General features: G+C 36.3%; 1 protein-coding gene, 1 long non-coding RNA gene and 1 pseudogene across 2 annotated transcripts in view; 1 reads left to right on the top strand and 2 right to left on the bottom strand.

Moving 5' to 3' along the window:
• The first annotated feature begins 1,381 nt into the window (after nucleotides 1–1,381).
• Nucleotides 1,382–6,548, top strand: LOC137002157 (tapasin-like; annotated as a pseudogene).
• Nucleotides 6,549–7,448: 900 nt separating this feature from the next.
• LOC137002207 (uncharacterized) lies at nucleotides 7,449–7,806 on the bottom strand. Its single transcript, XR_010891790.1, has 2 exons — nucleotides 7,769–7,806; nucleotides 7,449–7,684 (listed from the first exon to the last, which is right to left on the bottom strand). It is a non-coding gene; the product is annotated as an uncharacterized lncRNA (long non-coding RNA).
• Nucleotides 7,807–7,865: 59 nt separating this feature from the next.
• The window catches only part of LOC137002206 (class I histocompatibility antigen, F10 alpha chain-like), a 28,296-nt gene continuing 14,218 nt past the window's right edge, over nucleotides 7,866–21,943 (bottom strand). The window contains exons 3-6 of the mRNA XM_067361721.1: nucleotides 10,222–10,500; nucleotides 8,617–8,889; nucleotides 8,247–8,354; nucleotides 7,866–8,119 (exon numbers count right to left, since the gene is read on the bottom strand). Coding sequence (XP_067217822.1) covers nucleotides 8,058–8,119; nucleotides 8,247–8,354; nucleotides 8,617–8,889; nucleotides 10,222–10,500 — 722 coding nt within the window. The 3' untranslated portion in view covers nucleotides 7,866–8,057. The remainder of the gene's footprint in view (nucleotides 8,120–8,246; nucleotides 8,355–8,616; nucleotides 8,890–10,221; nucleotides 10,501–21,943) is intronic.

A 21,943-nucleotide genomic window follows, 5' to 3' on the forward strand; every position in this document is an offset into this window, starting at 1 on the left:
GCTCTAGAAGCGGCAGCCAATAGATAATCTAGAAAGACTCGACGTCATCAGTCTCTAAGATGAGTTTCATACACTGGGTTGTTTGCGAAAGTGAAAACAAAATAAAGTATTTGAAGGCCCTTAAAATCATTGAGGCAAACATATCCTCCTAAAGTGGTCGATCTAATGTGTTTTCAATCCTCAACCTGTATTTTTTTTAAAACATAGGCTATTTAATGAATACAGATGCTTGATATTACCCTACTGTAATTTTTGAGATTTTAAGCTTGTCTTGTTTTTTAAAACCAAAGATAATTGAATGCAGCACTTCGACTATTGTATTTATTATTACATCTAGTCTATTAGACTTAGTGAGTTGATAAAGTTAATGAAGTCAAACATTCAAGTGCAACCAGATGTTGTCACCTCACTTTAGCTTAACTTGTACTATAGGCCTATTGTTAGACATTATAGCCAAATTTGGTTATATACAAAAGAAAAAAAAAACAGAAACAGAAATCAAACACAAATCTTAAGGTTTTGACTAAAAAGTTTACCTGTTTTATCTAGCAGTGGTTTTGTGTGCTGCTTTCAAACCTCTAATTAACAAAATGTGAACAAATTTAAACAAATTGAAACCCTCTTAAAAAGCTGCGTAAACAAGTAAACAATTAATATATTTTTTTAGGCTACATAGCCTACATCTTAATAATTACAACTTTTTTGGCCAGCACATAGGCCTACAAAAAGAAAAAAAATAAATCTGGGTGGAAATTTAATAACAACCATTAGATGTGTGACTCTTGTGTGTAGCCTACCTGTTTAGAGTTTTATGAATTTATCATTTCATGCTGTGAAGCTGGCCTGTATGGAGAATAAAAGGACAAGATCTTGACCAATTACTAATGATTTAGCCTACAATTTTTATTTTTATTTTTATACAAACAATTACAAATACTTTTGTGATGAAGCAGCCTGAGACAGCTAATTCTTCTATCATGGAAGATACAATGTGTTTTAAGTTATAGGATTGGGGTATCTGTTGTTACAATACTACATCAAGAGATGGTAGGCAACTTCCCCTGTGTCCTTAACTGCACTCGGTTCGAAACCACGTGACATCATGGCAAAAACCATCAGCTTCTTATTCACAGTGTGGCGCGTTTGGAATACTGGCTGAGTCTGAGAGCGCCTAAAATGTACGTGTTATAGAGAAATGTATATGTTTTTAATGTCACGAGACCTTTGCATGATGTTACATCAATAATGTGTATTAGATTAATTACATTAATGACTTGAATTATAGGCTATTTTGGCGCAAAACAAACAGCAGTCAATGCTCATGCGCTGTAAACACGGAGTGAAACTGAAAGAGAAGTACTGAAAAGCCGGGCTCACACTAATGTTACAAGAGTTTAAGGCCGATTTATCCCCGATTTTCCCCTCCCGAGAATCTGAGAAAAAATACTGTCGAAGACCTCAACCGGTTCTGATGGTCGGCATAGGTTATCTGGTAATGTGAAGCGTTCACAGATCGAATATTGCACCTCCCGATCTGCTCTCACAAATCGGGGCCGCCCCTAAAAGCTGCACTGAAATTTTGGGAAAATCCGAAGGACCTTTAATACACCAAACAGCACATCTACACACAGTTATCATTTTAACAAGCAAAACGACGATGTCTGAGATTTTGATCATACAAAACATCTATAATTGTTTAGTGGTAAGTTTTGGTAGGCCCTAATCGAGACCACTTGATCTTTAATGCTATGTGTGTGACCAATAAACTATTTTTATGGATCTTGCAATTTCTAGTTCTGTCCAGTTCTTGAGTGCTGGTTTGTCCAGGAGAAGCACGGTCATGGAGGAGGTTTCTCTAATGTTCATTCGAACTGAAGCCTACAGTGAAGAGACCATGTCTGAACTTCATCCTCCTGCAGACATCAGCCCATCCAGGATTTACTATGTGACTGGTCAGTGTTTTGTGCTTTTAAAGAGATTTGTGTTGATTTGTGGACTATATAATCTTTTATTGTAACTCACAAAGTCCATTCTCAAGCAGGGGCGCCCCCAAGGGGACGGCCACCCCTGCATAAACTCTGGCCACCCCTGTGGCCACCCCAGTATGATTTTGCATTGGTGGGTACTATTAATTTAAATGCATAATGTAAATTCACAAGTTCATGAAGTGAAAGAAAATAAAATGCCACCAAAAAAGATAGATTGACTGACGCCACCAGAGTAGCTGTTTTACTGCCACCAAGAGTCTAAATAGTAATGTCTACAGACCTGAATTTCAAATGTTATTTACTGTGAAGAGGGTAGGGTAGGGGTGTGCGATATATTTAGTCTACGATTTTATCATAATTGTTGTTTTAATGATGCACAATCGATCTGACATCCCTGTATGTGATGTTGTCTTGTAGATTAGACTAGTGTCGGTGCGCATTTAGAGTGCACGCTTTCACTGTGTTAATAAATAGTAAATATTATAATCACATGAAGAGTGCCGTTTTTCTCCAGATATCAGCATAACAAATGTTATATAAATTTTATTCATGTTTACATTTTAGACATCATTGCCTGTTTTTGCACAATTTCGCCAACGAATATAGTTCAGATCAAATCCAGAGCATTGTATTGCGTCCCTGAGCAACAAATGGCGCTATTTCTTTACTGAATTAATCAGCTTTTTGAACGAATAAGTTGAATCAATGAAAATTGGAAAAGATAGGCTACAAGTGACGACGAGGGAGCTTCAGATGTTCAGACTATGTCAGTAAAATTCAGAAAAAAGAACAGGTCCAATCAGCCGTTATTCTGTGCTCGCGGCGCGCACTCAAGAATTACATGCGCAAATGCGCCGGCGCGCGCAGCATAATGACTTTATTATAGCTTAAATAAAGCCCAAAAGAATACGACCAATGACCGTCATTGCTCTGTTGTAAGTTAAGTCATGAAATTACCACACATGCAATTAAAGCTGCCTCAAAACTGTGCATGCATGTATTTGTTAACATGGTTTTAAAGCATTTGTTATCCAATTTGTTGGCCTTAAAACGTCTTAAAAATGCACATATGTACACCAGAGAAATCTAAATTTTCTCGGGGGAGCATGCCCCCGAACCCCCCTAGCAAACTATATTTTATGACCTCGGTAATTATTAAACCATAATGAAATCTGAGGTAAATGTGTATTTCTACAAATGTGCACACTTTTGGACTAAAACGATGTAGGTATGTGTATGCAAATAAATGGTATTATGAAGAATAGTATTATGATGATACTGACTGACAATTCAAAAATACTGTACTAAATCCCTTTTCTTCACCAACCAGGGTAGCATTTCCCAAAAGCATTGCCTAAATTGATTGTAGATCCATTGGTGGCAAATGCTACCCAGATCCAACAATACAGCCACAGATATCATAGTATAATGCTACCTTTCAGAGTGTAAAACAACAAGATGATAACTAAACTTTATTAATGCACTGTCCTCCTCCAGATCCAGCTGGCACGATTGTAGTGCCGCTCTGAACCCTCCCAAAGGCTCTGTGAACAAACCAAAGTGTGAGATTAACCCTTTCATGCCTCACGCCTCCATGGTCAGATGGACATCTGCTCTCACTGACTCCGCCCAAAGTCCAGTCTACCTGCAAGCTGATTGGTTCTCAGTGGCAGCACAAGGGCTTGACGAGCAGCTGACATTGTCCAATATTATGAGCGCGACTTCAGCTTCTAAAGAGCCAAAAGTTAAAGAGCCTCATATATTCTCATTGCAGATTTTTTATAGTGCTCATGGCAGTGATCTGATTATGGAGAGGATGGTATAATTGATTGCTATATTTTTTAGAATCTAAAGGACTCTTAGTTGATGTATGGATTTAGGAATGGAAGGTCTACAATGGAATCAGTTGCAGTTTTAAATCAGCATATTAAAAGGACATTCAGAAATAAGGAAATAGTAGTGAGTGTATTCCTAGATATTGAGAATGTTGAAGTGTGAAAAAGTTTTGAATGTTATGAGAAGTCTGGCTGGGTGTGAGGTGGTGGGCAAATAGGGAGACAATGCTGCTAATTTTTCAGGCCATGATAAGATCTGTTCTGGATTATGGGTGCTTTGTGTATTGGGTCTGCTTCTAAAAATGTTCTGGATAGGTTAGTTGTGTTGCAGGCAAGGGCTTTGAGGCTTTGCTGTGGGGCCTTCAGAACTTACCCAGTCCCTGCCCTGCTCACTGAAATGGGAGAAATGCCCTTATGGTTAAGGCGCATTAAGGGTTTCAGTACTGGGCAAAACTCAGTGGGTGTAATCATACCTTCCCTGCAAGGTGTCTGTTACAAGAGTTTACTGGAGGTAATAAATGCAATACATTTTTTATCAAAGTAAATCAGTGGGCTAAGAAGATGGGCATGGAACAGGGAGGTATTGTAGAGCATGGAAGTTGGTTACCTATGCCCCATTGGATGCTGCTTAAACTGAATATTGAGCTTGCTTTTCTTCAGGAAAAAGATTAGTGGGAGGTTACACCAAAAATAGTGGAATATCTTAATTTAATCAGTAAAAGAGTAATATGATTGTTTTTACATATGTATCTAGAGATCTAGTTAGTGGAGAGCTGGATTTGGGGTGTATGTGGAGCAGTTAGGGTTGAAGATTGAACTACGTATTTCTAATGGAAGCTCTGTTCTCACTACTGAATTAATGGCAATTCTATGGGCTATATGGTGGATTGAGGAAGTCGGATCTAGAGGCCCTTAGCAAGCCGCGCCGTAGATTCAGTTCAGTTTACAGCAGTTTCTTCAGTTTGTCTATCTAAACTTTTCTTCACAGCCGTAGCTGTGTTTTCTTCCTGCCGTGTTTTCTCCCCACTCCTGCAGGAGCTCAGCTTCTCTGGCTATTTCTTCACAGCCACCGCAGTGTTATTCTCCCTGCTCCCACAGGAGCTTAGTTCTCTGGCAAAATTTTATCTACTGCCGCAGCAGTATGTCCTCTCTGCTCAGTTTATCCGTCTAACCTTTTCTCCACTGCCGCAGCATTGATTTCCCTCATCCAACGATGCGAGGTCAAGCGACTAATCCCTCCCCGAGAACGGACACATTGCATTTTAATAAAAAATAAATATTTGCATTCCCATTGGGTTTTGCAATCCATGTATCATATATTTTGGTTAAAACTCCTGTGGTCCGCTCTAGACTGGGAGAAGTGGTTCTGTTAGACTGTGGGTTCTGGGTCGACCCGTCTTCTCCAGTTCACGGCTCTGGATTCTCTGTCGAGTGGCGTTATCAGTTTCGGGGTGAAGGACGGCTGGTCCTCGCTTACGATGGCAAGAACGATCGGTTTGCAGAGACATCAGAGACCGGAGCCGATATTGACATCACAGGCCTCTATGAAACAGGAAATGCATCCCTGATTCTGGAAGAATCTCAAGTGAGACACTCAGGAACTTATATCTGCACAATGTATCTTCCACACCTGCTGGCTCAGGTAGCCGTGGACCTGGAGATAGTTGGTGAGATGATTGAATACTCTGATCCTGACATCCAAGTCAGATTTGCATATATTATTATCTATATGATGTTTCAGCCAGATAGTTTAATAGAATAAAAACCACTGCCTGTTTTCTTCCAGAGCCTCCGTCTCTCTCCATCTATCCTTCTCCTCTTCCTCTGCTGGTTCCTGGGCAGGTTCTGCTGATCCAGTGTGAGGCGTCTGGTTTTGCTCCTCACACTCTGGATCTGGGCTGGGAGTTCATCGGGGCTGATGGGAAGTCCCGCTCTCTGGGTCAGGGTGGTGTAACGGGTCACAGACAGGCGACTGACGGCACCTTCCGTCAGAGCAGCCGTCTGGAGCTGGACTCGAGTAAACTGGGGCTCGGAGCCAAATGTGAAAACGCTCTACCTCCTTTAGTGGACTTAGATATCATAGGTACAACCAGAAATCCAGACTTTTGTGATCTTTGCATTTTCCAACATGACAATGCCAGACCACATACTGCATCAATTACAACATCATGGCTGTGTAGAACAAGGATCCGGGTACTGAAATGTCCAGCCTGCAGTCCAGATTAAAATCACCTTATTTTTCCCTTAAAATGATACATTGTCTCAGTTTAAACATTTGATATGTCATCTATGTTGTATTCTGAATAAAATATTGAAATTTGAAACTTCCACATCATTGCATTCTGTTTTTATTCACAATTTGTACAGTGTCCCAACTTTTTTGGAATCGGGTTTGTAGTTACAATTTACCCTGTTCATGCAATTCAAAAAGTTTACACATCCCAGCTCTTAATGGATTGTTGCATCAGTATTTTTGTTTTTTAAAAGGTTGTCTGCATTTTTTCCTTCAAGGAATACTGTACTGTGGAAAACTGATATGCATATTAAAAATAATATGCAGAGGAAAACCAAGTTCTATGTTTGGTGGACCTTTTGTTACATACCTTATTAGTATTCCAAAGCATTCTGAAGTATTTAGATAGTATAGTAATCTAACGAAATATGTTACAAATTATTTTTTAAAGCATGTATTTTGTAATCTGTAGTGAAATCTACACAGCCCTGACCACTTCATAAATTGGAAATTGTTTCAAAACATCTTCACAATAATAAACAAGAAAGGAACAGAATCAGTGATGCAAACTTCATCAAATATGAGAAATAATATGAGAAAATAATATTCTGCTGCATTTGGAGCAACAATTAATTAATTAATAGCTTCTGATGAAATCTGAATTCTGTTATTTTGGAGTAAAAGAGTGAAATACAGATATTTATCATGTGCTGCTTTTTGTGAGGTTTATTTATTTTAAAAGAATCAAAACCACATTACAGCTGAAGGCAACCAATATACAAAAACATTCATGCAACTTAATTTAGATGCACTAACTTCAAATAAAGGAAAGTATATATATATTTTACTGTACTGTTCAAACATTCATGTAAAAGTTTAATAGTACAGCATAATTGTTTAACAAAAATCAAATATTCTGTAGAACAGCTTATCATCTAAATAACTTACAACACAAACAAAGGAAATATACAAACAGAACAAACCCATTAAACCCATTTAAGGAATACAATGTAAAGTTTGCATATTGATAGCTGAATTGATGGAAAACCCCAAGTACAAATGTTCCAATGTCTAGACCATTTTAAAGTTTATATTACATTATTTAAATGTTGCAGTAGATAAAAAATGTATGTTTTTAATTACTTGTTATCATCCTTCCCCTTTTTCCCCACAGAAAAAACACAAACATTTTTCTTCATAGAGATACATGGATCTACATAGGTGGTTAAACTGATTATAAACATTTCAGATTTCTACATTCTTTTCTGATTTCTTTTTTATTGTCAGTACTGATATCACAAATCCTACAAATCAATCAAACTTGCAAATCAATCATTTGTATTTCTTTGTCACTAAAGTGAAATATACACATTTTCCAATTTAGGTTCTGTGATCAATGTGTCATATTTATATGTTAAAATGAACAAGTTTATAAAATGAATAAAAAAAAAGATAAACAAAAAAAAAAAAAAAAACTTTTAGATGTAATCAGTGTAGAACCCCAAGACAAATCATTCACACAATGTGTGTGTTTACATGTTCTATGTGTGTTTAAATGTAGATTTGTAAGCAAGACAGCAGGATAAGCCTCATTTTTTCAACTTCATCTCACATATTCATCTGGTCTCCTGAAATGGCAGAAACATATTACATTTCAGTAATTTTACATGACTGACAGTTGCAATGATGAATAATAACAATAACACACTTACATCTTTGTGCTTTAGGATCCACTTGAACCATCATCAGATTCTACAGAAAAAGAAAATTACAACAATAATACAACAGACTGCTTCTAGAATTAGCACAAATGGCATTACATATTTATATAATGCCATATTTATTAGTTTTAGTTACATTAGAGAGAAATGTTGTAGGACACACAACATCTATTTTGATTAATTATATAAATTTACATTACTTACATTACTTTAAACTACTTAACAGATTTAAATATGAACATGGTACATAATAGTGACCAATGGCAGAGCCCATCTTTTATTAATGCGTTATGATAAAGGAGATTATGAGGAACTTACGGTTCTGTGGAACAGGTTTAAAGCCTGAAAAACAACCAGAGAAATGGACTGTAAGTTCAGTTATTTCACCCATCAAAGCAGCACACAAATGTGTGAAACATACAATGTAATCAATATAGAAATAATGATAAAATATGAGACAATGTCTCACCTTTCTTTCTCCGATACACCACAAACCCAACAACACCACTGACAATCAACAGGATCAGAGCAGCAACAACTCCAACAATGATGGTAATGGGAACAGAATCTGAAGAATCTGATTAGAAGAAAACATCAGATTATTAAAAAACTCTGTAGAACCTGTAGAAGTGGAACATTTCAGCTGATACAAAAACAAAATCTGTGATTGTGATGTCTGCAGTACATCACTACAATCTAATAGAATATTGTCTGTGACACCATAACACATTCCTGAACAAGTTTGTAAGCATAAAGCAAATTATTTCTATGAACATTTTGTAGTTTGATGGTCTACTCATCAAGACAATCATTCTAATCATAGCTAATTATGATCTTACTGTCTGTCAGTATCTCTCTGATGGTTTTGCCCTGATGTTCCACCACACAGCTGAACTCATTGTTCTTCCACTCATCAGGTGTAACTCTGATGCTGCTCGTCTTCTGGAAGGTTCCGTCCTCATTGGGAAGAAGTTCACCAAGATCCACATCCTCATGATGTTCTTGTCCATTTTTCATCCAGGTGATTGTTATGCCTTGGGGGTAAAATCCTGTAGCATGACACGCCACTGGAGAAGAGGGATCCTTTTGCAACAGAGACACCTGAGGAGAGACTGAAAGAGAGAGAGAACAGAAAAATATTAAGATATAGAAACAGAAAGATAAAGAGAAATAGTAAGAGAAAGTAGTGCACAACCTGCAACATTAAAAGTACTTACTTCAAAACACGGCCCCCTATTCACTACCATTATAAACCTTGGAGGATATTTTTTAAATATATCTCTGATTGTGTTCGTCTGAAAGAAGATAGTCATATACACCTAGGATGGCTTGAGGGTGAGTAAATCATGGGATAATTTTCATTTTTGGGTGAACTAACCCTTTAATTCTGAGAAGTGAATTCTCCAAAGGTAATCCTTTGTTTGACTGTATGTCTTAGATTCTTTCTGAATATTCTAATGGGATTACACACTCTCCTGGCTTCACGTTCATGTGAAACTTCATTTTGCTTAAGTGTCGTATGATAAAAACCCTCACAAACACCAAACTATGCATGTTAATGCAAAAAACTGCTGAGAAATAAAGATTTGTACCTTCTTATGAATAGCGATTTTGGGCAGAAGACTTAAACCAGATAATGTACAGACATTCCAGTGATGCACAATAACGTGTCTGTGTCTGTACTTAAGAAAGCAGAGAGGGGGAAATTAAAGATCCAAGGATTCTTAATAGCAAACTATGCGTGTGCTGCTTCAAGAGACCAGATATTTATATGTCTTGTTCTTCATTTTTTTTTTTTTTTTAAGTTATATTTTTGGGATTTTTTTGCTTTATCGGATAGGACAGTACAGAGGCCAGACAGGAAAGCATGGGGTAAAGAGAGAGGAACGGATTTGCAAAGGACCTCGAGCCGAGAATCGAACTCAGGTCACAGAATGCGCAGTTGCGCCATATGTTAGAGTGCTGCCCACAAGGCTATTGGCTTCAACTTCCTTTTTGTTGTTGATAGTATTCATCTATATATTTACTCTTTTCTATCATTAGGGCCCAAGCACTGAAAGTGTGGATTTTTATTATATTGAACAGTGTTGTATACATCTGTTGCCATGGCGAGGCAATAAATTAATGGCAAAAAATGGAAGCATCTGATATCATGATTGTATGATTTAGATAAAACTTTAGCTGTATGTTCGGACATGGGGGCTGATCACATGGATATGGCTATTGTGTGTCACGGTCATAGCGCCAACAGCTGGTAGTAGGAAGTGTGGCACTTACAACAGACTGAAATAATGAAGCAAAGATATTATATTAATATTTTCCTAAAGATTGGTTCCTAGCATTCGTCTGGTTCTAACATTTATGGTCTTACTGGGCAAGATGGTCAAGTTCAGGATTAGATCAGGATTAGAAAGTGGGGATTTTAAAACAATTGATATTCCTACCTTTTCTCTCCAGAGTGTCCTTGCCATACCCCATATACTTTTTCAGCCACTCAATGCAGGTATTCTCTAGATATCCTTTCCAGTATTCTGCAAAGTCTCTCTCTTTAGTCTCCCATTTGATCTTGGTAATAACAGCTTCAGGATTAGCAGCAGTCCAGCTGAGGGTGCTCTTATCCAAGCTAAGGAAGTCGTCGCCATCATAACCATACTGGTAGAATCCTCGAGTGCTGCCATCATCATCCAGATAACAGCCATACATAAGCTGGAATGAGTGAACACCTGTAAAGAGAAAAAGCAAAACACCATTTTAATATACTTCCCACTCCTCATTTCCTGTATAACCTTAATGTGGTGACTGAGCAAAAAGTATTGCAAATAACATCTTCGTTTTTCTTCACAAATCCAAACATTCACATACAGACAAGCAATTATGATTACAACCCGAATTCCGGAAATGCTGGAACGTTTTTTTTAGATTTGAATAAAATGAAAACTAAAAGGCTTTCAAATTACATGAACCAATATTTTATTCACAATAGAACATAGATAACTTTTTACACTTTTATCCACTAAATGAGCTCATTTCAAATTTGATGCCTGCTACAGGTCTCAAAAAAGTTGGTACGGGGCCAACAAATGGCTGAAAAAGCAAGAAATTTTGAAAAGATTCAGCTGGGAGAACATCTAGCAACTAATTAAGTTAATTGATATCAGGTCTGTAACATGATTAGCAATAAAAGGGTTGTCTTAGAGAGGCAGAGTCTCTCAGAAGTAAAGATGGGCAGAGCTGTAAAAGAGTGCGTAAAAACATTGTGGAATACTTTAAAAACAATGTTCCTCAATGTCAAATTACAAAGGGTTTGCAAATCTCATCATCTACAGTGCATACCATCATCAAAAGATTCAGAGAAACGGGAGAAATCTTTGTGCGTAAGGGACAAGGCCGAAGACCTTTATTGGAAGCTGTGGTCTTCGGGCCCTCAGACGACACTGCATCACTCATAGGCATGATTGTGTCAATGACATTACTAAATGGGCCCAGGAATACTTCCAGAAACCACTGTCGGTAAACACAATCCACCGTACCATCTGCAGATGCCAACTAAAGCTCTATCATACAAAAAGGAAGCCATATGTGAACATGGTCCAGAAGCGCTGTTGTGTCCTGTGGGCCAAGACTCATTTAAAATGGACTGTTTCAAAGTGGAAAAGTGTTCTATGGTCAGACGAGTCCAAATTTGACATTCTTGTTGGAAATCACGGATGCCGTGTCCTCCAGGCTAAAGAGGAGGGAGACCTTCCAGCGCGTTATCAGCATTCAGTTCAAAAGCCAGCATCTCTGATGGTATGAAGTGCATAAATGCATTCGGTATGGGCAGCTTGCATGTTTTTGAAGGCACTATGAATGCTGAAAGGTATATAAAGGTTTTAGAGCAACATATGCTCTCCTCCAGTTGACGTCTATTTCAGGGAAGGCCTTGTGTATTTCAGCAGGACAATGCAAAAGCACATACTGCAGCTATTACAACAGCATGGCTTCATTGTAGAAGAGTCCGGGTGCTGAATTGGTTGCCTGCAGTCTGGATCTTTCACCTATAGAGAAAAATATGTCAAAGACGTCCACGAATTCTTCAGCAACTGGAAACCTATATCAGGAAAGAATGGGACCAAATTTCAACACCAAAACTCCAGAAACTCATAACCGCGATGCCCAGAAGTCTTCAAACTGTTTTGAAAAGAAGAGGAGATGCTACACCATGGTAAACATGCCCCCGTCCCAACTATTTTGAGACCTGTAGCAGGCATCAAATTTGAAATGAGCTCATTTTGTGCATAAAATTGTAAAATTTCTCAGTTTAAACATTTGTTATGTTATCTTTGTTCTATTGTGAATAAAATATTGGCTCATGTGATTTGAAAGTGTTTTAGTTTTCATTTTATTGAAATTTAAAAAAATGTCCCAACATTTCCGGAATTTGGGTTGTAGTTAGTGGAGATGTAAGATAATAAAATCTACTGACAATTAGGAAACATGAATAGATGAATATGATTATATAAACATGAAGCCTGTCCATGTGCATAGTGAGTTCACACCATTAAAATATTTGACAGCTGTAGGTCCATCGGTAAAAGATGATCCTTAATGTGTGTGTGCATGATGTTCTGCTTCTACGTGCTGGGATCATACTGAGGAATTAACTGGATTTATCATGATTGTTTAATGTCTAATATCGGTAACACTTTACAATAACAGTACATGAATAATCATGAACTAATACCTGAATTAATAGTTACTTCAACATGAACTCATGATTAGTTAAGATATGAACTAATCATGAACTAATGAAGAGTGATCCTTAGCTACGACAGGAGTCATAAGGATTTATGCATGAAAACAGCAGTCTTAACTACGCGTTAATACATGTTTGATAATTAATGCATTAATTAACATTTAGGGGTAAACTAAATAAATCAGGCTCCATAAGAGTAAACAAGTACTCTGAATTTGAATTAAACATGATTTAATACTGTCATAATTTACACTGTAATATCATAATCTGCCATCTGCAGCTTTGGGAAAAATAATAGGAATGGCACATGATTATTTAGCCATTAATTACATAGATCTGTCTAATCAAATGTGGAAAATAGACTAACTACCACTAATAAATTAAATTTGATCTAAACCATTTTCTGATTTTTATAGTTAATTTATATTTAGTCATAGCTAAATAGTCATAGTTTATTCCCGGAACTAAAGTATGTAGGGTTTGTTTCTGGTGGGTATTCACGCTAGGTGTTCTCTTGGTGCATTTGTTGTGTTGCTGGCATTTTAAACTAATAAATGTTGACTGCTTTGGTAAGCCGAATTAATAATTAAAGACATATTTACATGTATGTTTTATTGGGATTTTCAGGAGGTTATGTGCAGTTATTAACTGTATTTGTATCTTTGTCGTTTAAATGTATATGCTTTGATTAGCATTAGCTTGTGGACACGCCCGATTTTACACGTAAATGTGCCTTATGTGTGTCTTTACAGGTATGTTTATGGCTTGCTTTCAAGTCCATATATGTTTAATTATATAAATAAAAATAAAATACAAATACTTTTTATTTTTGTTTTTTTGTACCGGGGTGTAGAGGAATAAGGATGGCACTCTTAGTGTTTATTCATATATTAGTTAATGATTTGTAAGTGCATCTTGTCATGACTTTACATGAGGGGGCACAATCATAATTAACTCATTATTAACTAAGCATATACTAACATCAACTAATGGTTTGTTAATGTATACTTATGTCATGACTTTACTTGAGGGGGCACATCATAATTAATTCACTGTTAACTACTTACCAAATTCAGCTCATGATTTATCATTAACTTACTATCAAATACACATGTACTAACACAACTATATAAGTATTCAGCCCAGTTAAGTGATGTTGTGTGACTTTTCAAAAAGTCAGAGAATGGAGGTACAGTATGATCACGGCCTGCGTCTGGATGGAGAGTGAACTTCTGAATCTGATCCCAGCAAATGCTCCCTGACCTTAGCTCATGTTTCCTGTTTGGTTATTTTTTGGGGAACCGATTCCTCAGGAACTGTTGTAAGTCACAGTAGTTTAGTTTGATAGGAAAGAATGTCACAAAACATATTAAGACCTTTTAAGATAAATTATTAGTGTATTTAGTATTTTATATGTTTGATAAGGAGGGTCAGTGAAAATAATTACAAACTAATCCTGTGCCTTTCAGTAATGTTTATAATGAAGCTGCTGATGTCAGTAGTTTAAATTCTGACAATAATAAATTGTTTACATTTATTTTAAAGTCCAAATATTTATTATTCCTTCTCATAGAGACTGTTTGATTTAGTTTACCCTAAATGTTAATTAATGCATTAATTATCAAACATATATTAACACGTAGTTAAGGATCACTCTTCATTAGTTCATGATTAGTTCATATCTTAACTAATCTTGAGTTCATGTTGAAGTAACTATTAATTCAGGCATTAGTTCATGATTATTCATGTACTGTTATTGTAAAGTGTTACCCTAATATCTTTACAGCTGCACATTCCTGTACAATGATGGTGTATCAGTTTAACATGATGGATGATATTCAACATTACACCATAATCTACTAAATGAGAAGCCTAAAATCAATTAGGTGGCAGCTATAAACATGCGCAGACAGAATAGACTTTTATGTTATGTTAAAGTTATCTGCATTTAACATTAGCAGACTTATGAGCAGCAAACATATGAATGAGTAAATTATAGACTACATTGTCCATCATATATTGTGCAGGTCTATTACAGAACTATTGTACGCGTCTGTGGGTAACCACAAACCAACGCAGAGACATATTTTCTTTTGTGCAGTGTTAAAAAAGACAGTATACAAAGGACATTGGCATTTTTGGAGGCTTTTGTTTTCAAAAGGAGTGGACCTGTCCCTATTTGTGTGAAGAGAGTTTATAATTCCCTGTAATACAGTTCTGTCTTCTCCTGTTTCTCTCACGATCAAAGGGATAGTTCACCCAAAAATGAAAATCGTCATCATTTACTCAAACTCATGTTGTTGCAAAACTGTATGAATTTCTTTCTCCTGTTGAGCACAATAGATATTTTGAAGAATGTTGTTAACCAAACAATTGACGGTAGCCATTGACTTCAATAGAACGGAAAAAAAATACTTGAAGTCAGTGGCTACCATTAACTGTCTGGTTACCAACATTTTCCAAAATATTTTCTTCTGTGTTCAACAGAAATAAATTCATACAGTTTTGGAACAACATGAGGGTGAGTAAATGGTGACGATTTTCATTTTTGGGTGAACTATCTCTTCAATTGTAAGAGAAACAAACCAGGCATCGTCAACCATATCTCTTTAACACTTCATTTGTTTTAATACTTTAATTTACAGTTTTCATTTGAAGTAGACTGTTTATTCTAGAGCCTGTTTTCTGGTTTATTGTTGTTTTCTGCTCATTTCCGGTTTATTATGGACTCTGTTTCTGCTCATTTCTGGTTTATTATTAAGTGTTTTCTGCTGATTTCTGGTTTATTATGGAATCAGTCTGTTTTCTGATAATTTCAGGTTTATTGTAGTGTTTCTGCACTACAGTTTTAACATTTTAAAATTGTGCAATTCGTCTGATTCATGAAATATATATTCATATGCTTTCATGTAGATCAAAGTATAAAAGCAATAAAAATTCACTCAGCCTTATTCCTGGACTATCTGTATATTTGTTTACTATAGGGTCATAAAGAACCTTTTCATAAACGGTTCTACAAAGAACCTAATAAAGTGACATGAAGAACTGTTAGAGGTTCTTTAAAGAACCTTTTAGAAGGGTTCTTTGCAGTACCAAAAAAGGTTCTTTATGGCACTAAATAAAAAAAGGTTCTTCAAGGAACCTTCTGCTTAAAGGTTCTTTGGGGAACCAAAAAAGGTTCTTCTATGGCATCGCTGTGAAACCCCCTTTTTGGTTCTTCCTGGCACCTTTATTTTTAAGAGTGTGTGTGTGAATTCATTAGGGTTTTTTTGTTCAATTGCCAACAAGTATCGGTCATTTCTGAAAATTCTTCATACATTGCCAACACGAATCTTGACCAAACAGATATTCTCACCTTCAAAACCTGCTCAAACTACCAAAACACTTCATACATGTCTCAAAATATGCACATTAACCATAACACTGACAACAATTCTCACTCAGAAAACACGCATTATAGGTTTTTCACACTGCGCTTAACCCAAGGTTATCAGTGGCTACGTTTACATGCACCCAAATAATCCATTTGTGATCGGATTGACGGCTCAATCGGATTGAAAAACATTCATGTAAACACCTTAATCGATCCAATTGAGCTCGATCCGAAAGAAATTTAGATCGGATTGGAAGGAGTGGTTTATTCCTTTTCTAATCTGATCCAACAGCAAAAAATTACGCTTGAATCTGACTACTTTCTCAATGATACTCAGAAGTCTCTGAGGCACATGTGCAGTGTTGACACACATTACACAGTGAGCAAATTCACGTTCACATCTTTAGTTGTAAAGATGTATGCCAACAGGCAGTGGCGTAGCTGTATCCCTTCATCATAATATTGGAAATATTTCCATTTTAAAACAAGAAGGGGAGCCAATGGATATCACACAAGAAGCAACGTGCAAATTTTGCGCAAGAGTTATGCCGGTGAAAAAGTCTCAACCTCGATCAGTATTCATGCTGATAACGGTATATAACTGTCTTGATTTATTCCATTATTTTCTAGGGTAGTGAAACAAATGACAATAATAGTATTTCGCGTTAAACAGGTTGCGGTGTTAAGAAATATTATAGCCTACACTCTTAATAATTCATTGTATAATAGACCTAAAAAAATGTTTAAAACATTTTCAAAGATAGCTAATAGCCTAATCTTTTATTATCCTCACAGCACGGATAATATTAATTTAATAATAAAAGAAGCCAAACCTAATAGTTATAATAGACTAGAAGAATGTAACAGGCCTACATTAATTGGAAATACCGAATCCTCGTAATATTGCTGAGATTTGATGCTTTTGACAATATCTCTGGCTATTGTCGATACATGATCATCATCTGTTGACGTAACCGCAAGTGTGATTGATATGACGCCAAACACACAGAGCGCATGCGCAAAAGTTTTAATCAGAATGTATATAAAACACATATAAACAGATATTTGAATCAGATTAAAATGTTTAGAGTACATGTAAACAGATCTGCAATCGGATTCAATTCACTCAGATTGACGAAAATTGGTGCATGTAAACGTAGCCATTGTTCTGAAGCCTTCACTCTCAGAATGCTTTAAAACAGCAGAGAGAGAGAGAATGGTCCAGGTAAACACTACACCCATGTGGTGAAAATTAAGTTTTTACTGTTTTTTATATGTCAATGTGGTGTTTGCAAATTTACATGACAACAACATTGCTGAGTATTTTCTCCTCAAAACTGCACTGCATTGAATTGTTTTTGTTTAGTATGTTTGTTGATTCTAGTTAGGATCAATTATTTTTTAAAAGATCATTAATGGATCGGTTAATGAACTGGAACAGTGTCTCAAAAGTGTCTTAAATTCTTTACGATTCCCGGCCCTGCTCATCTATTTTCCTTCTTTTACACTCTTGTATCCTTCACTATTGTTGTATATCAGCACAGCAGACATCTTTGATGTATTATTGAGGTCTGTTTTCGATCCATGCTCTGGGTTTGTTTGGTTTTGTCTGTATGCTTAGGAGCTTGTGTTGAATAAAGTCTGACAAGAGTTTGTATATTCATCTCATCTTGTGTTTCTATCATGCATCATATGGAGAACATCACAACTATAAACTGATGGAGACAGTAGAAAGACAGTTTCTTGACACCAGAGAGCAGACGACTCTGAAGTGACAAGGTGTGTTAGGTGTGTGTGTGTGTGTGTGTTTACGTTTGAATTTTTTGACAGTTGGAGTTTCAGTTGGAGTTTGAATTCTGTCAGTAAAATTCTATGGAATGTTTGTGAGTTTATCATCTGCAAAAAACTGATCAATTAGAAAATATATCCACCTTATTCCTACGCCCCATGACGCTTTGCGCGAATTATGGGAGTAACTTCCGTTAAGCTGTAGACAGTCAGTGATATACTTGCTCTATGAACGTAGTAATGCATTTTATTTTTAAACTGGGTACAATGAGATGACATTATTCTACTCACCCTTCAACCAACGAACATTACCTTGTTGATGCTTTTACACTTTTAAAAGTCCATTTACTTTTAAAGGCCATGAAAAAGCGTGATTCTTTCCACAGCAATAACGGACGGGTTGAACATAACTATAGTGATATATATATCTGCGTTATGTAATATACGTTGCCTTAATAAATATGTTCATGAACTTCAGCATTGCGTGATACTATTTCAAAGTGATTTCCATTTTAATAAATTGTATGTACCTTTGAAAACAAACCTGGAAAGAGACTTGAGGTTTTGAGGAGAAAAACGAGAGATTCTTCGTGCATTCCAGTGAATTACTAATGGGATGGATATATCGTAAATTATATCGGGAGAACAGAGCACAAATGTACAGCATATGTTGTCCTTTTTCATACTGTTACAGTGAAATGCAAAGGGACAAAAGAAAATAATCACGAGGATAAAAAGCATCTGCTGAAAACTGAAAAGAGCTCTTGCCATAGATTTTCTTGTTACAACATGTTACGTTAAAATACCAAGCGTTACGTAATTCTCATGATGTCTGAAAATAAAACATGAAAGAAAAACTGACAGCTCATTTGTAGGACAACCTTATGATTATAATTTGAAACGATTAGTTTCAGTCTTTTTGAATGGAAGTTCCCCAAACCGGAAGTGGAACCCATAATTCGAAACGCTAGTCAGGAATAAGGTCAATAGTCAATAAAATTAATCTTAATAATTAATAAAGAAGGATGAAGAGGAGACGAAGGAGAGAACTTAGTGGTTTTTATTATTATTATTACGGATGAAGAGGGGAAAAGTGGAATGAACTATTTAATTTAATAAGGGTTAAAGAGTTTAAATTCCCTCCTTGAATTTTTGGAGTTTATTTATTTATTTAAAAGAATTAAATTATTTCAATAAAATTGTTTAATTTAGAGAAATGTATTAATCTTAGGTTATTGATTATTTAAACCCCCAAAGAAGGATGGCAGAGAGAAGAATGAGGGAAGTTGAGCTTTGTTTAATTATTATTTTTATTATTATTATTATTATTATTACTGTTATTATTTTGTTTATTTTGTATGTTTATGATTGTACTATTATTATGTTTTTTTTTAGTTTATTTTTTTTCTACCTCCAAGTTTTCTCTGCTGTTCTTTTTTGTTGTTTTGAAAAAATGTTTTAAGGGGAGGAAAGAGAAATTATTCTTGAAAAACACTAAATGTTAGAGGAGAAAATGCACTGGGAATTATAGACCCCTTTGTCCAAAATCAAAAGAAGTTTTGGACAATATTAGGCAAACTTGTGAAGGACGCCACAGCTGGACATCTATTGATAATGTGTGTCATTTGTGTGTTTATCTGAGATTGTGATTATGAGGGAGGAAAACGAGCTGAAAGAGTTAATGAATCCCTTCATGATGATATAATATTATTAAGGGTGAAAACAATAAATAAATAAATGTGAGTACTTTTATTTAAACTATTTTTTAATGAAACTATTTTGTTTTATAATTTTCAGAATTATATGGATTGTTTCACTGAGGATTTTGCGCTGCATTATGGGATTGTATTCACAGTGAAAGACACGTGATTCTGCCTTAGAGTTTGAACAAACGATGGTATCTTTTAAGGCGGCTTATAAATATCATTAGCTCAGGATTAAAACAATAAAATTTATTGTAAAGTCTACACTGTGATAGACAAAAATGTAATACACATAATGGCGTGTATCTATTGATTAAACGCTCACTGCAGATTTCTGTGAAAGAAATGAGTGGGTAAGTTTCGTATAAAAAAAGGCAACATTTTAAACAAAAAGCTGAGAAAATTGGCATTTTTGTTCAACATCCGGATGAGATTCAGAACGATGAGTTGATCGACTCCATCAACAAGCCCAAAGCTTGTTCTTCACAGCCCTATAGTCCAATTTGGAGCAGACGTCACAGTTACGTCACTTGCAGCTGCGAATGCATAGTGATGGCAGAAATATAGCGGTAACAAGAAGAAGAAGGAAAATGTTTTGTTGTGCCTTTGTATGTCAGAATCGGAATGCAAAAAATATAGTCTTAATTTTTATAGAATACTGTTGTTGAAGATGCCCTTTGAAGCTAAACTTAGGGTGCTTTCACACCTGCCTCATTTACCAGAGTTCGTTTCCCCCTTTGGTGTGGTTCATTTGGGCAGGTGTGAAAGCAGCAATCGCACTCAGGTGTGCACCAAAGGGTGGTCTCGGTAAGCTTTCAAACGAACTCTGGAGCGGTTCGCTTGAGATGTGAAAGCAATCCAACCCAGTTAACGGACCAACGAACCAAACAATATCATAATTCCTAACAGGAAATGTGGTATAAAAAGCGGTAGTGTCTGATTCTGTGAGTGATCAACATTATTTACCATAACTGAAAACCAACAAGTGCCTCTGTTGTGTAATTGCACTTCTCCGTGCGAGAATGCTGTCCCGACGAAGTCTTGATTCCCGCTCTGCTGCTTCATTATAAAATTTATATGGTCTCTCTCGACGCACTGACAACAGGTCACCTACTAGACAGAGCTAGAAAACCAGAGACAGACCGAGAGAGAGAAAGAGCGTGCGTTTAAATTTGCCGCAGCATTAATATGAATGTAGCATATAATTTAACAGCGGGAAAGGCGGCTACATTTATAAAGTGTTTGCGTGTGTCTCGACAGTTACAAATAAAGCCACAATAAGCTCATGGAGTGAACTTTTCAATCATTATTTTGATGGATGAGGCAGAGAAAACTCTGACCAATAAGAGGACAGTTTTACTCACATGTGACTTGCCTAAACTCATTTTGGTACGCTTTGAAATGTTGCCATGTGAAAGCGAACCGAACCAAGAAGAAAATGAAACATTGTAACAAATTTAGTCTCTAAACTTCGGAACAAAACAAGCGATCCATAGGTGTGAAAACACCCTTAGACAGGAAATCCAACTATAAGTAGTATACTATATATATATATATATACAAGTCAACATTTGAAATGAATCAAAAAAGTTAATAAAAGTTGTCCTAAGAAGAAGGTTTTAGGACAACTTTGATGAAAGGTTTTGACCCACTTCAAATGTTGAGTACTCTCAATATAGACAAAAAAGACAAAAGACAAAAAGCACTGTGGAGAAGCTCAACAGCAGTGCAAAATATGAAAAGACAATGCAGAAAAGCTAAGCACATGTGGCCAAAGACAAAACTTGAAATCCACTATAACATCTATAAAGATAACCTTCATGCTTTCAATGTGGAACTAGGCAAAGCTAGACAGACCTTCTTCTCAAATATTATAAACAGAAACTTAAACAACCCCCGCACTCTTTTTGCTACTGTAGAGACTAACAAACCCCCCCAAGTCAGATTCCCAGTGAAATGCTCTCAGACAGCAAATGCTGCGAGTTTGCTTCTTTCTTCTCTGAGAAAATTAATAATATAAGAAAGGCGATCAGCACATCCTTGAGCTGCACCGGGGAAAAACAGATCAGATCACAACCTCAGAAAGCTATTATGTCTGTTTTCAAAGCAATTTGATCAGTTTGACTGGATCTCTCACTGACTTAATCTGAGCAGTTGTTGACTTATTCACTGCACTGGATCTGTGTCTCAGAACCAGAACTGTTACAATTCCTACCCTAATCATTATAAATAATCTCATAGAAACATTAGAGTAGGTTTGTGACGTATGAGTCAGGACGAGTCTTTCCAACAGCCCTCACACAGACCACCACAAATCTGTCCTCCAGACCCCCTCTGTGTCCCTGAGCGATTTAACAAACACACTGATAGACTCACTGTGAAACACTTGCTGTTCTTTTATTATGTCTTAAATCCAGTTTCTGTAATGAAATGAAAAGGCTTATTGATCCTCCACATCACTGTCCAGCGGAGCCTTGTAATGTAAAGCCCTTCTTTACTGTGATACTCATGTTTCCTCTCTCACTCATTTAAACAGTCTCTTGCATTTTACAGCCCTTAAACCAGCA

The sequence above is a fragment of the Chanodichthys erythropterus genome, chromosome 15 (assembly GCF_024489055.1).
Source record: "Chanodichthys erythropterus isolate Z2021 chromosome 15, ASM2448905v1, whole genome shotgun sequence".
NCBI lineage: Eukaryota > Metazoa > Chordata > Actinopteri > Cypriniformes > Xenocyprididae > Chanodichthys > Chanodichthys erythropterus.